Source organism: Toxotes jaculatrix, chromosome 19 (assembly GCF_017976425.1).
Source record: "Toxotes jaculatrix isolate fToxJac2 chromosome 19, fToxJac2.pri, whole genome shotgun sequence".
NCBI lineage: Eukaryota > Metazoa > Chordata > Actinopteri > Toxotidae > Toxotes > Toxotes jaculatrix.
In genome coordinates, this window is record NC_054412.1 from 18,362,065 (window position 1) to 18,377,051 (window position 14,987).

Sequence of the window (14,987 nt, forward strand, 5' to 3'; positions counted from 1 at the left end):
TTTCCTGGGCGAATAAGGGAAGAGTCCTGAGATGGACCGAGCCATGCTTTATGTTGTGGGGAGGGGATTCTGTGAATGATTTTTGATGCAACTTTCTGGTTCATTCTGCAGTTAGATTTTAGTTCTATTTTTATAGTGTTGGCCATCATTTCTTATGGTTAGGACAATGTATGCATTAAAAGAACTTCAGAGATTTGGGAACACAGCAACAGTGTCACAGTGAAGTAGCCTGATTGCTCAACTCTCACTGTCCACATGTTTGATTTTGTCTCAGCAGTTCAACTGAGCCAATCAGAACTTTGGAGGAAGGACTGAGCTCCTTCCTGTGTAGCTTGCTGGCTATTTGCTGGCTAAATAAAATAGTGACAGAAGAAGAGAGACAAGAGTGGATGACACTGACTCAGCTGTAAGGACAGGTTGCGAGCACCACTAGCCAGATTATATAATCTACTTTTTTGGGGTGGGGGGGAAACCAAAAGTGAAAACATCTTAAAGGTAGATGATAAAGAAAGGTGAACAGGTTAAAGTTTCTCTGGGACGTTCTGTCAGTACACTGTGATGGATATTTTCTACAGCATTTTAACTGTCTATCTCATCTTTCCCCATTTTGTACATCAGGCCAGCCTGGTGTGTTGTTTAAGACCTGTATTTTCAGACCTGAGCAACAAGTCAAATGTTATTATCACTAAACTATAATGAAAATAAGACACAGGCTTAATGAAACCAAGATTTGCTTTAAGATTGAAGCATGCAGTACTGCTGCCATCTTGGCCTTATTGTGGCTTAAAAATGCAGTGATATCCCATTAAATACTATATACAAAAGATGAAGGAATAATGAGAGGAAAAAGGTGGGGGGTATCATTCAATGAAAGCCGATAAGGACCTTGACAGACAATGTTATTTAATGAGACTGTAACAGAAAACCCAAGGAAATATAAAGAGGCAGAAATGTGCTTAAAGCTGGAGACATGTCTGTAAATGTCAGAATAAAAAGAAGTGAATTCAGGTCCTCTGGGTTTCACTGTGTATTTAGCATACACAGTCACTGTGTTTTTCCACCAGGCTCCCCTGAACTGTACAAATGAGGAAGTGGCTCATGCCCAAGGTGCCCTAGTAAGACATCAGGGGGAAGAAATGCACAGGTGATACAGCTGATTGTAATTTCAATGAAGCAGACAGTCAACGGGGCTTTCTGGCACAAGGCACTGGAAGCTAATGGAGGTGGTGTTCAGTATATAGCGTGGTTGGTTCAGCATCGATCCATGTGTTCATTAACCCCTGCTGGCTCCCCATCCATCATTCTGACTCCACTGTTTCTATTGTTCCAGTACACAGTCAGTGCACACACTGGAGGATTATATGGGTGATTCTTGTGCTGTCTCTCCGTTTCCAGTTCTTTCTTTTTTTTCTTCTTACAGTATGTCACATGCTACAGCACCAGCTCTTCACATCTAAATAATAACATAATCGGTGACATTTAACAGCATTGCATTCTTTTTCAGTCTCAGTCATTTGCTTTGCCACTGATAATATAACAAGAGACTGGTAGGAATTTTACAGAAACAACAGGACAAGTCTTCCACCCTTTAATGTCTTTCCAAAAGTCCTGACTGTTCCCATGAAATATCTTCATCATAGACACAATCTCTAGCAACATCAGACAAATGTTTGGTGTGTTTAGTTTCTCAGACTTTCTCTGGGCCAAGTGATCACAAGTGACAAGGGAAAGCTTGTGTGGATTCGTGGATTAAAATCAACAATATCTGCAATGATTATTTTTTTCTGCATAAAGAGAGTGTCACTTCATATATGCAGTAGTGGGGAACAGTCAGTGTTAGGTGCAGAATGGGGAGAAGGAATAGAACTGATGAAGAGGCAAAAATAAGAGGTACAAATAGATCTGTAGGTTTATTAATTCACTAATTTTTTTGATCATTAAATGTAAACACAAAAACTTGTCTGCTCAAACAGCTGAGCGGCCGTCAGTCATGTAGAAATCATGCCTTTCACTTGCAAAGTTAAGTGCATCGTGATTTTCCACTTTTCACAGATTACTGCTGGAGTGTAATGTTTCAGAGGCAGTTTAGCAGTATAGCTTAGTATTGCTCAGTCAGACAGAAAGAAGATAATTAGCAGCTGTGCTAACTGTGAGTGAAACACAAAAGATAGAAAAGAATGTTGTCTTTTCTTTATCCGCTAAACTCCATCACAGGCTATAAACACTGGCTGATAATCACTAGGTTTTCAAACACTAGATGGTCATGCAGCTTCAGGTATGCAACACAGATGAACCTTCACAATAGTGTCTCACTAACAGCCTGAAAGATTAAGGAAGGAAATGCTATTTCAAGCAATATTTCCATGGTAATCTAACGCCTGCCATTGATTTTAGGACAAAAGCCAATATTGTCCTGCAGTAATGTAGTCACAGCAGAATACTTCCTCTGGCCAGTCAGAAGATGCTGTGACAGCAGCTGGTTTAATGTAAACAAATGTTCTGTATGTGCTGAATATGCTTCAGTTGATGATCTGTCCAGTAAACCTGTCACTCTGCATATGTGCTTATCATTTGCCTATGGTTATATGCCTATTCCATGGCTGAAAGTCCTGATAGCTGAATCATGCATACAGAAAACTGATATAGGAATTTTTGGAAAGGAAGCGCTTTGTTTCCTTTGATCTCGTCACAGTAAAGGAAGGGGTTAAACTGTGCCAACAGTGTCTATTCAGGGAAATCAGGGAAACTGCCTCCTCCAGCTGTCTCCCCCTGGCAAGGTGTTCAACACAGATACAGCTACCAAAGTGTTCAGCACAGATACAGGCTGACACTGAAGGGAGCATGTTGGTGATTAAAAAACAAGCCAGTGACCTCTGGGAAGTCGGCAGTATGAAGTCGTAGAAGAGAAAAACTGATCTAAAAAGGCAGAAACTGAGAATCCCAATTCATTCAGTGTCGTTTTACAGGTTAAAGGCAAAAATATGGCAAGAATGGAACCGGAAAACTCTGCTTCTATAAACCAGCGTCAATATGTGAAGCAGGTGATCCTTCCTTTAGCGAGAATCCTTGCATATGGATTTGTCTGGAAGGCATCCAAACTGCTCTGAGCATTGCCAGCCATTTTGATTGCAGAACATTTCAGTACAAAATCTGCCTTTGCTAAAAAGTGAATCACAAGTAACAAAGACCAACACATCAGACCTCTGACTCTTGGTTAGCTAGGTTCTGCTTTTTACTCTCTCCGCCCGAGATAAGATAAAAAATTAATGCTCCTCATGGGGAAATTGGGTAGCCTGTGTTGTAAACTTTGCATCATGGCTTTTGGATAATGCAAAGATTGCATGAATTAAGCCCAGCACTGTTCAGTTTTCAATTGGCTGCATGCATAGTAGGCTTATTGTTTGGCTCCAGCTTCACTGGGTTGTAAATTGCGCGTCCGATTTTGGTGAGGACTGGTTTAGCAGAAAATTAACTCATATTGAGTGGATTTAAAGTTCCAATGAATAATTGAGGCAAAACTTTGAATAATTTACGTGGACCTTGTAGTCTTTCACATTAGAGTCAAGGTTTCCGCGGATTGCTGTTGTTGTTGTTTTTAATCTATTTCTACATGAATTCTTTGAAGATTGCGTGGAGACAAAAGCATGTTTTTGGTTGGTCACAGCTTCAGCCAAGCAAAATGAGCACAAATTTAGATCCATGGACTAAAACTTAACAAATTAGGCTACATTCATCACTCTGTTCCCCTCTTTCTCCCTTGCAGACACACACACACAAACACATACAGCAAGATGTCAGTCCACTAGCAGCCACAGTCTGCATTGAAACACAGAATTCAGCGTGCCAAGAGGGGGACAGAGTGTGCCAGTATGTTTCTGTTTCTGCTAGCCAACCTTGACTTCAAAGCAGTCTGTTAAAGTGAACATCCACATCAAAATAGAATTGGATTTGCAAAAACAGAATCCACAGTCTTTGCCACGGATCTTCTGCAGGAATCACCCTCTGAGCATGTCACATATTTGAGTGTTGGTCCGCTGGTCTGCAGCTCAGAGGCAAACGTTGCTTCTGATCGCTGGCTGAGCAGTCTGAGATCAAGGAAATGAAATTCAGCTTTAAGGTGGATTTTCCCTTAAAGGATAACACAACTTCGTTACAACATGGGCCTTATCTTTATAGCTTTAATCAGTATCTGTATTATGCTTGCTTGAGTTATTAGCCAAGATCTGGAAATGATGTGTCAATGCTAAAAATAAGTTTGATGGGGTAAAAAGCTCCAGTAATCAGATGATTAAACAGCTTGTAAACAAACCTCTAGGTAAGGTAATTGTTCCCCAAACTGTCCATTGTAATTATCCATTACTACTGTCTACTGTCCGATTTTCTGGTTTCATTTTAAAATTTCAACCATAATAGGTTCAGCTCACCAATGAGAGATTTTTATACCCACATTCTGGGTGTGCCCATTTTTGGCTCTACCACCAAATAAAGTGGTTTAGCCAGATTTTGCAGTCTGAGCCCCTGTGCATACCAGAGCTGCCCTCCTAGACCTAGCTTTAGGAGGAAGTCCCACCTGGGTGGCTTTCTTACAAAGTTGTCTCTCAAAAAGGGTTCTTGATCACCCCTTTCTCTGACATTGGACGACCTTGCTCAGTCTCCTGCGACCTCCACCTCCTCCTGAATAAGAGGCAGGAAAATGGCTGGATGGATGAGGTGGATCATATAATAATCCATCCTACCATCTAACCACTCATTGGTCCTTGCTTGATTAAACTTTATTTTGGCAATGTGATTATGTTCCCACAACTCAGCAATGACTGAGTACTAAGGGCCAAAATGACAGATATAAAACCAGAGTTGTACTTAATTTGAATGATCCTTTAAGCCTTACATCACTCCAGTGTTCATCTCATGTGGTGCACATAAGGATATAGACGAGGTATTTCTGCTGCACTTTCATGTGTGTGTCTCTGTGAAATGGTGTGTTCCTATGCAAAGTATGCACAGTGCAGCCCTGTACGCATGGATTTATGCACCATGACGACTTGTATGAGCGTGTGTGTGTGTGTGTATTCCCATTGCCCACGAGGAACAGCCTCGGGGAAGATAACACACTTTAACACAGCGAGGCAATGAGCCAGGGTCACTGTTGGGATCCACTGGGAAATAACATGTAAAGAGCTTCCTGTTAGTGTGTGGGCGAGCCCAGGGAAATAACCCGGGATTGGTGTGAACCTCTGCTGTCTCTCTGATGTTAATTCCCCAAACTGGACTGAAACATTCACATGTACAAATACACACGCCACTGCCTCCTCTGTTTCTTGCTCATATACACACACACACACAATGCATGGATAAAATTTTCATATCACTGATCCAATTTTTTTCTTACTCACACACTGCACTGCACACAGACACACACACTCATTGCTGCTGTCACATCCTACAGGCCCAGCTAGTCAAGAAATAACATCTGTCTTTGCGGTGCAACTGCCTCCATTGCAACACATGCAACACCAATGGAACTGTGGTGTAGCTTCTCTGCTTTTCCTCAACACTTGATGTTGTTATTACTAAGAGCTATCCCACAGTGTAGCAGTGGGTGGGCGGCAGGATCAAATGACACCAATCCAAGGGGTTCTGATCTATAAGTCTCTTGCATGTAAATGTTGTGCCTCTGGGCAGATGTGATTCAACTCTTTAACTGGTGCAGACTGCGTTAATGGTGACGAGGACGGGGAGCTGACTCTGAAATGGAGGATGTCTCCTAATAAGAGCAACTAAGAGAGAGTGCCTGCTACACATAATGTTAATGTCAAGGGCTGTTTTTTTTTGCCAGACACTGCAGCAGGTGGAGTAGTTTGTTCAGATAAATCAGTTTGTAGGATCACAACCTTTAAGGATAAGGTTGTCGTTATTTTATATTTTTCCAGCTGCCAGCAAATCCAATAAAAGTCTGTCTGGTCCGTTGGTAGGTTGATCCACCACTTTGGTCCAGATCGAAATATCTCAACCACTCTAGGTTGGATTGCCATGTAGCTTTGTACAGGTGTTCATGGTCTCCAGAGGATGCATTCATCTGACCTTTCTGTCTTTTCACCCTGAGGTCAAAATTTTTAATTGACCAGTACTTTGGTTTATAACCTTATGCCTGCAAAACTAATGACTTTCCCCTCAAGTGTGCTGTGTGTAGAACTGCTGATAAGCAAATGTCAGCATACTAACAATCAGCTCAATCAGTGTGTTAATATGGTCATAGACTATTTTTCACTGCAGACATTTTGACTTGTCATGGCAGGAAAAGCACATATGAAACAAATTGTGTTAATGTTGGCTCAGTTCCATCAAGTGTCCCAGTAAACCATGACAGTGTGGCAGTGAGTCAGCATGCACGATACCAGGACCTTGAAACTAGCTCACCTAAATGGGTTGCAGTCATTTTTATTGTTATTAATTACACCTGTGCTTTTCCTCTGATGACATGCCAACTCTGTCTGCTGTGAAAAAGGCCTGTTGAGACAATGTTAGCACGCTGACATTGGCATTTACCTCAAAGCCTAAGCACAGCCTCACAGACCGGTTGTTTTGGCTGTGTTTGACTCTTCGTCTAGAAGAGCCGGGCAGTGTAGTTTTTAGAAAACATTATTTAAACAGGCATCAGTGCTGCGGTTTTTGGTTTCCTCTAACACACATTTGGTGCGCTACTGAGTATTCACTGGAGCAGGACAGTGTTTGTAGGGATTACTCAAAAGAAAATACAGTGGCCATATGGTCATTTCACTAAATATCAACACATCTTTGATGTGATTTGAATAATTTTAGTGGAGCTCTATGATACAGAGGAACATGCTGATATTCCAGGTTTTGGCTACACAGACAATACTAGTTAGTGAGAGCAATTCTGCTTTTTTATTTGATTTGTGGGTAGTAATTAAGATAAAGCACCTCACTAGCTGAATCCTTTAATTGTGCCATGATAGTATATTTAGTGTAATTTAATATAGTAGAGATAATCTAATAACATGGTCTTCTGCAGCCCAGCTTGATGATATATGAATCTTTGGCTTCTGCTGCAGGTGAGACACACAGGAGGCTTCTGGCAATAATGAATGTGCTTTCAGAAGCTTTCAGCACTTTTATTCTACACTGTCCCTCTGTTTTACTCATTATTTAGTCATCACTTCTTTTCCTCTCTCTTTCTCTCAGATAACGGCTTTTGATGAGCTCCAGGCTGACTTCAAGGTGCCGATCGATCAGGGCAATCCACTCCATGCGGTAGGTTTCCTTTCCCTACTCGTTTATACATTTCGGCACCTGTACATGTTGTCTGCATGTTTCTTTTGATTAGAGTCTTTTGTTTATGGCAACTGTTGTGGCAGTTGAATGGCAACTGAAGGAACATAAGGAAAACTCAAATCCATTTGCTAAGGGCCACAGACACTAAAACACTTGACTTCCATGCTCTGTCTGTCTTTCCCAGACCACATTCCTCTACCTTCACTCTTTCTCTCTCTTCATTAATTCTAAATCGAGCAGCTGGCAACAGACTAGTTTTGTAAACCATCCTCTCCTTACTTCCTGGCTGACAAGCAGACTATTATAGGACTTCAGGGCAAAGCATCAAGCATGAATGAATCATCATTTACAAATAACCCCTGAATTTAAATATAAACTAGAGGCCATCTTGCAATGGGATTACACCAGCAATGATGCCAAACCAGTGTGTGTGTGTGTGTGTGTGGTGCAATGGAACACACAGCATGAGAGAAGTGAGTTTAGTGAAACAGGTGAACTGTGCAAGATTTATTCAACATGTTTGAGCCCATTGCAAGATGGTCTGTAGTTTTACCTGCTGTCCTAGAGTGGATGGGAATGATTGAAACAGGGATACAGTGGTTCGTGACTGAAAATAAATGTGGGCCATGGGTGGAGAGCTGGCAGGAGCAATGGCCCCTTCCCTACTTCCAGCACCACACCTATCTTCAAACTCAACCTTCCTACAAGGCTTTGCAGTGCTAATAAGATCATGCTACGTCCATCTTTGCTTTTGATAGACAGTCATAATTCACCCTACCACTAGAGGTCCTTGTCAAGTAAACCAAAAATAGCTGTTGCTGTTGTTTTTCAGTCCCCATGTCAGCCACTCTTGGACATGGAGCTGTTGGGCATGGAGCTGGCAGCTTTTACTTTTCTTGCACCCAAATAAGGGGAACACACACCAAATGCATGTGGCATCTGTCAAAACACCTAAACCGACTGCTTTTCTATTTATGTACGCACATCGGCAGCACATAGGATATGCCACTGTTTTATTTCCCAGAGTCAATAGGTATCAATTCCACAGAAAAGCAGCCGGTTTATCAATTTGATTTGGTCCCTGCATCGGTGCATCTTTTGCTGCCATACCTTTATTTTTATATGTGATCCATCTGGTGTATGTGCATAAACTGACCCAAGTCAAATGGAGCCGCTCTACACGATGAAAAAAAAAAAAAAAAGATTTCGCTATTGTTCACTGTTGACTGTCATTTTTTATCAGGATTGATCAAATTTGTACATTGCACGGAGGGTTTTAGTGTCACCTTGACAGATACCAGCAGACTCATTGTTGGCCACACCCACAGATAATGCTACTCATTTCACTTTATCCCCATTACATTTGAAAGCCTTTTTCAGCATTTAAGCTTTTTAGTGATACTGTGCATCCCATCTGCTCTTTAAATAGGAGCGCTTATTTATTTCAGCTTGCAGAATATTATGTTTTAACAATAGTCAAGTCACAGGTTAATACGCTGGATTATACATATATCCCCAACTCTCCCAGGCTGTCTCATAAACAAATCGGATGTGAAGTGAATGTTAAATAAATGTGGTGGTTTAAAGTGGATCTGCATTAATGTATAAATATATTTACATATGTAAGTGTAAAGCGAGAGAAAAGGGTAGTTTGAGTCTTGGAGTGTTTGTTTTGTTTTTTTTCCTGCAACACACACGTTTTTCACCCCTTACCTCAGTCTCATTTCTTTGTTTTGCCTTCTCACACTCTCAAATTCTCACAGTGAGGAAATGCAAAACAGCAAATGTGTTCTGCTTCATCGCTCCTCAGAAATTTGCCACAGCAGCAATCAGGAGAAGTCGTGGAGAAAGATGTACATTAGTGTCGGCCAGCGTAAGGAAAGCTGGCCCGAGTGAAGTTGCTTTAGGATGAATTCCAACGCTCTAAATCCCTTTCCCTCGAGTCTTCTAGGCTTTTACTAACACAGTTGGCTCTTAATAATACATGGTGCTACAGTACAGCACAAACAGTTAGTTTGGAGGTGACTTTGACTTAAGAGCTCCGGACTGTATAGCTTCTCTGGAGTATTGACTTCTACAGTTCCTTGGGGATGAGCGGGAGAGAGAGGGGAGAAACTCTGGAGCAGGATAGAGAGAGAGAATGATGAAAAAATTGCAAACTGGGTGAAAAAGAAGAGTAAGAGATGGAGACAGACGGAAAGAGGGAGAGATGGATTCAATGAGGATTTCTTAAGAGGCCAAATGAAAAGAATTCTTCTGCTTGAAAGGCATTTTCAAGACTCTGAAAACAGTGCATTAGACCAGATTTCCACACTCATTGGCACTTTCATATTTTGTCATATTTGCATATCATTATGCAGCGCAGAACGTATCAAAGAATCCAGCAGGGGAATGGGTACAAAAGTTCCATCTAATTTTCTCTACATTTATCTTTCTTCTCACATTCCCCCATGTTCCCTAAACCCACCCTTCCCCTTTGCCTCCTGCTTCTTATATGAAATGCATCATTGCTACCCTTTTCCAGATGAAACGATGGCCCTAAAACACCAGGATTTCTCCTTCAAAACATCCATGAAACACATTGTTAAAGTTGCAGTTACTCTTAAAGTGTCCTACTGAGTTCGACCAGGCACCAGAAAACCCTAGAAAATGTGTGGATTTAGGAAAAATAATAATTAAAAATGACTTATAATGATAATTATTCTCAAGTCAAGTCACATTGATATCAGTGATATCAATCTCATGTCTGTGTGTTATGTACAGAGCTATGGGCAGGATGTGGTTAGCCTATCCTAGCACTGGAAGCAGAGAGAAACAGCACATAACTCCTCCTAAAACCACAAATAGTTTTTATTTTGTTTATGCATGAATTAAAGAAACACAACATGACATGTTAAAAGCTTCAGACTTGCTCTTCCCCTGCTTTCAGTCTTCATGGTAAATTAGGCTAACTACGTCTCGACTTCAGCTCCATACCCAACACACACACAAAGGTCAGGGACGACCTTTTCATTTTATCATTTCATCTCCTACGTTATACATGATATGCACATGTTAACTATGTCTGTAACAAGGAATCAAGGCCACAAGCTTCATTGTAAACATTCCAGTTTCACCACAGGTGCACAGAGCTGTGGTTTAGGTGTTAAAGTAAATGACTCGGTGAATTTAAAACACAGGTGATGGTGTGTGACTGTAGGAGTAACTTCCATTCTGTCTTTCAGGTGACTTGCATCATGTTGTGGAATAAAGTTTAAACATCTCAAACATTTCCTCCATTTTTCCGTCACTCTTTCTCTCTCTCTGTCTTTTTAATCCAGCAGGTTGATGGTTTCATGCTGAATGCAGTAAGCAGCTGTAGTTCACAGCACACATCACACTCACACACTTGCAGTAATGATCCATATGATCTGTCTCTCACTGACTCTTGCATAATGTCTCCCATCCTGCTTCCCTTCCTTCCTCTCTTTCTGTCTTCGTCTTTCTTCTTTCCCCTAGGCAGTCTAATTAGCAGCTCCTGTCAGTCTTCACCCTCAGGGAGGAACCTCACATTGTGCAGTCCCTTCACACACACACACGCATGCACGCGCGCACGCACACACACACACAGGTGCCTCTCTCAGTCCTTCCCTCTTGCACACACATTTGCAGTAAACTCAGTGTGAAACTTGATTAACTTACTGTCTCTCTCTCTGTTTCTCCATCCCTGTCTCTGTCATACATTCACTTAAAACCTATACTGACAAGTTGTAGTCAAAGAGTGCAGAGGAAATAATACAGTATGAATAATATCTCAGAACATGGAGAGGAATTGTTCATGCCCTCAGAAAGTTTGTTGATTTGGAGAAAAGTAGGTCTGTTTTTGTCAGAGACGCTGATGGTGATGTTTCGAAAACAGTTTGTTTTATAGATGTGTTTAAGTGTGTTTGGCTGAGTTTGTCTGAACTAGAGTCCCAGCAGATTGTTGGTGAACAATGTCACTCAATGACCTGTTTAACTATAGTTTTGTATACAGGTCAAGATCTTACAGTCTTATGGAGAGAGACCCAGGAAGAGGGGGAGAAAGAGGGGGGAAGATCTATCATCAAGAACTTGTGTGGGGGCAGAGTTGAGTTAGCTGTGCTGCGTTGTATTGACACATGGCATTTGGAGTAAAGAACAATGGAAGTCTCTTCTTAAATAAGCTTACAGCATCATCAGACAGAAATGTTTGTCGTCCATTATTATGAGCTCGAACGTTGCTTAAAAATGGTCAGACAAAGGAAGGTTTCGGGGAAAACTAATTAAATGTTCAGTTTCTGTGCCGTATATCAAAACAAGAACAAGGCTGTGATTAAAACTGTGAGTGGGTTCATTTACATTTAGAGAAAAGCCAGTTGAGTCTAACAGTGAATTAAACCCAGAACAGAGGCTGTCACTGTCAACATCTGCATAAATGTTGAACTCACCCATTCAGCAGGTAATTACACAGCAGAACTAGAGTGGCACTGAGTAGAGAGCAGACCTCTACTAAGGTTGTACATACACCAGACTTCAGAGGGAAAAAAAAAGAAAAAGAATTCATAGTAAATGCTTGATCTCTCAAAACTATCACAAAGTCTTCACTCTGTGAAAAAATATATTCACTCAGAAATCAAGAAAGTTGCTCCAAAAGGTTAATATGTGGGGAAAAAAGTGATAAAGGAGCCAAACAAATTGTATGGAGAGAGTCTCCCGAGAAGACAAAGGCGACACCTTATGTAGTGACTGGCCCCAGGTGTTCCCAGGTTATCCCAAGTCGCCTACCAATTATCTGTACCTGCAAGAGAAAGGGAAGCAAGGCATGAGTAAACAGGCCAAAGGCTCTTAGCCATTAGCTGGTAAGCTCCAGCTCTGTGAGGAGTCAACTTCCTGCACCTATCTCATGAGTGCTGCTTTCTGGTGTGACTTGGCTTTTCTTGTCAGCAAGAAGCAAACAGGCGTATCTGAAAACCCACAGACATGCATTTATGTATACACACAGTGTGTCATGCATGACAGCATACCGTCTTCCATACTATAAAAACACAGCTTGCTTTATGCTTGTCATGATTTCACACTCATCACTCCCTCACACGCAAACATAGATGTTCTGTGATGAAATCAGATTTTAGCTTTAATTGCATCGTTTCCCACTGAGCTAAGAGTTCAGTTTCCAGAGCTCATGGCATCTGTTGCTTGTGTGACTGTCACACACACACATATAAACACACACACATACACATACACACACACACACACACAAACACACACTCTGCAGACGGACTCCAGTGACTCCACACTCTTACATACGTGCACATACGCACACACATTTTATTATGAAGGGATAAAGCCACAGCCAGGAGCAGTGATAATATCGTCTGATTCTGAAATCAGAATAACTGAGGAAGGAGATGAAGGATAGAGGGTTGTGTTTTCTTCTTCTTCTTTGTTTTTTTTTTATTCATATGTTTTATGGATGTTAATTCATTACTGTAACGGATTGATGTTCATCAGCTTTCCACCAAGGACACAAGCACAAGTGATGACAGCTTCTGCAGCCTCTTCACACCATTTAAATCCCCCCCCCCCCCCCTCGAGCTTATCAGTCCATCTTCCTCGCTGCTCCACGCCTGTCTCTCCCGCTTAAGTTTGAGTCTTTCATGAGTCAAAGGGGAAATTTATTTCACAGTAGTTAAACTAGTGAAACATTAACACTGTGAACATCCTCTTCTTCTTCATCTTTAACCGTTTATTGTACAATCATGCTTACACGAGGTAGTTCCTGCAAATGAGAGTTTGCTCTTAATTGGTCTGCCAGGTTGAATAAAGGTCACTCACCCCCGCCCACCCTCGCCCCCCACCCCACCCCCACCCTGCCGTCTTCCAGCTCTTGTTTATACTGTACTTCTGCGCAACTCTCGCTTGTCAAGCAAATTCTCTCTGAGTAACATTTCAAAGAGCCATCAACCTAATTGCTTGCTAATGAGCAGACAGTTGCTGGTGTGTGCACACACGTACACTGACAGACACACACACATACACACACACAGTGCTGCTTTGAGTGCACAATATTTGCGTGTCCTCGTTCAAACCCGGCAGCAGATGAAGGCGAGTGGAGATGGTGCCGTGCAGGAGTGAATTGGTCCAGTTCTGGTCACAACCAGAAATAGACATTAGCTGTATAGATAATTGGCTACCAGACCAGGCCGTGCACGGCTGTTATGGTGTGTTTTTGTCACAAATACATGTGCATATCCGCATATATAAATGTTGTGTGTGTGTGTGTCTGTGTGTGTGTGTGTGTGTGTGTGTGTGGAGGTCATATCGAGGACAGGAGGAGGGTTAAAGTTTTGAAGAACATGAAAGAGTCCGTGTACGCGCTGCAGGAAAATGTAATCCACCACTATGAATACAAATTCTTTCCCCGACCACACTTTTCCTCTGTTCCTCCTCCCAATCACAGATTCCCTTTTTTGCCCATCATGCCACTGCTGTACATTGCACTTCAAAGTCAGACTTTCTTCTGCTGAACTGGCTTCTCCTTGTACTTTAAAACATTTGAAATAATAAAAAAGCAGCGTGATTTTCAATTTTTTTTTTTTTTTTTTTTTACATTTTTTCCCACGCTTCCTTCTGATGCTCTTGTGAAATGAGGTAAAGTCCCATGAGACGTTTTGGGGAGATGGGAGAATGAAGGAGTGGAAATTGGGATACTTTTATCAGCAAGTCTCGACACATACCCAGCTGCACACATATGCAAGACATGAATGTTACCAAATGATACAACGGTCACCCTCATTTTCACACCGCTGTGCACTTATTGTCTCCACTCTCTCCATCCGTCCCTGTTCTCACAGTGTTCTCTCAGACACGTCTGCAGCCTCCCACCCAGGAACCTCTGTGTAAATTAAATGTTTTCCAGGAGGAAGTATCAGTCCAGAATGTAGCAACATGACATGATTGAGGTTTTAGGTCTGTATTCAACACACAATGTGTTGAGCTGTTCTTTTAAATAAAACTTGAAATCAAAGTGTTAGGCACACATACTTATCAAGAAAGAGCAGAGGCTGCCAAAAAAAAAAGCCATAATAACACATTCAAAAGTGTAGTAAAATAATCTTTAATTCCACATGCAACAACACACAGTCAATCCAGACTGTGGGTCACTGCAGATCTCCTGCTTGGCCTTTGATTCCTGCTTCTAAACGCAGTGCTGCTGCCTGTCTGTCCACATGCACGGGAGAGGAGAATAAACCAGTTTAGCCTGTCTTGATAATGATCAACAGTGAGGAAACATAAACTGAAAAAAGTTGAACACAAATTACAGTGAATTTACAGGGAGCGAAGCTCTTGGGTAAATAAAAACCATATTTCTTGGGTTACTGTTTGTTTGAAATACTGAATGCCAGTTGTAAATTGGCAAAATCCACCTCTGCGTGTGTGTGTGTATGTGACGAGAGCTTACATCTCCTCTACACTTTCACAGCTTTCACCCAGTGAGCTCCTGCTTCTGTCTCTAATTGACACACACACACCAACTGCAAGCTTTACAGCCGGTGCTGTAGTTCAGCAGATGCAGATTCTCGTTGGCACATTTTCACACAGCAAAATCAAATTCACGGGCTTCTCCCCTGCACTCAACATTAAACACACGACATAAAAAATGCACAGGTAAGTTTAAAAGCATAAATGTA

The 14,987-nt window shown here is 41.6% G+C and overlaps 1 protein-coding gene across 1 annotated transcript in view; it reads left to right on the top strand.

The window, feature by feature from the left end:
* Positions 1-14,987, top strand: part of cnih3 (cornichon family AMPA receptor auxiliary protein 3) — a 56,177-nt gene that overhangs the window by 5,507 nt on the left and 35,683 nt on the right. Inside the window, exon 2 of the mRNA XM_041064639.1 lies at positions 7,204-7,272. Coding sequence (XP_040920573.1) covers positions 7,204-7,272 — 69 coding nt within the window. The remainder of the gene's footprint in view (positions 1-7,203; positions 7,273-14,987) is intronic.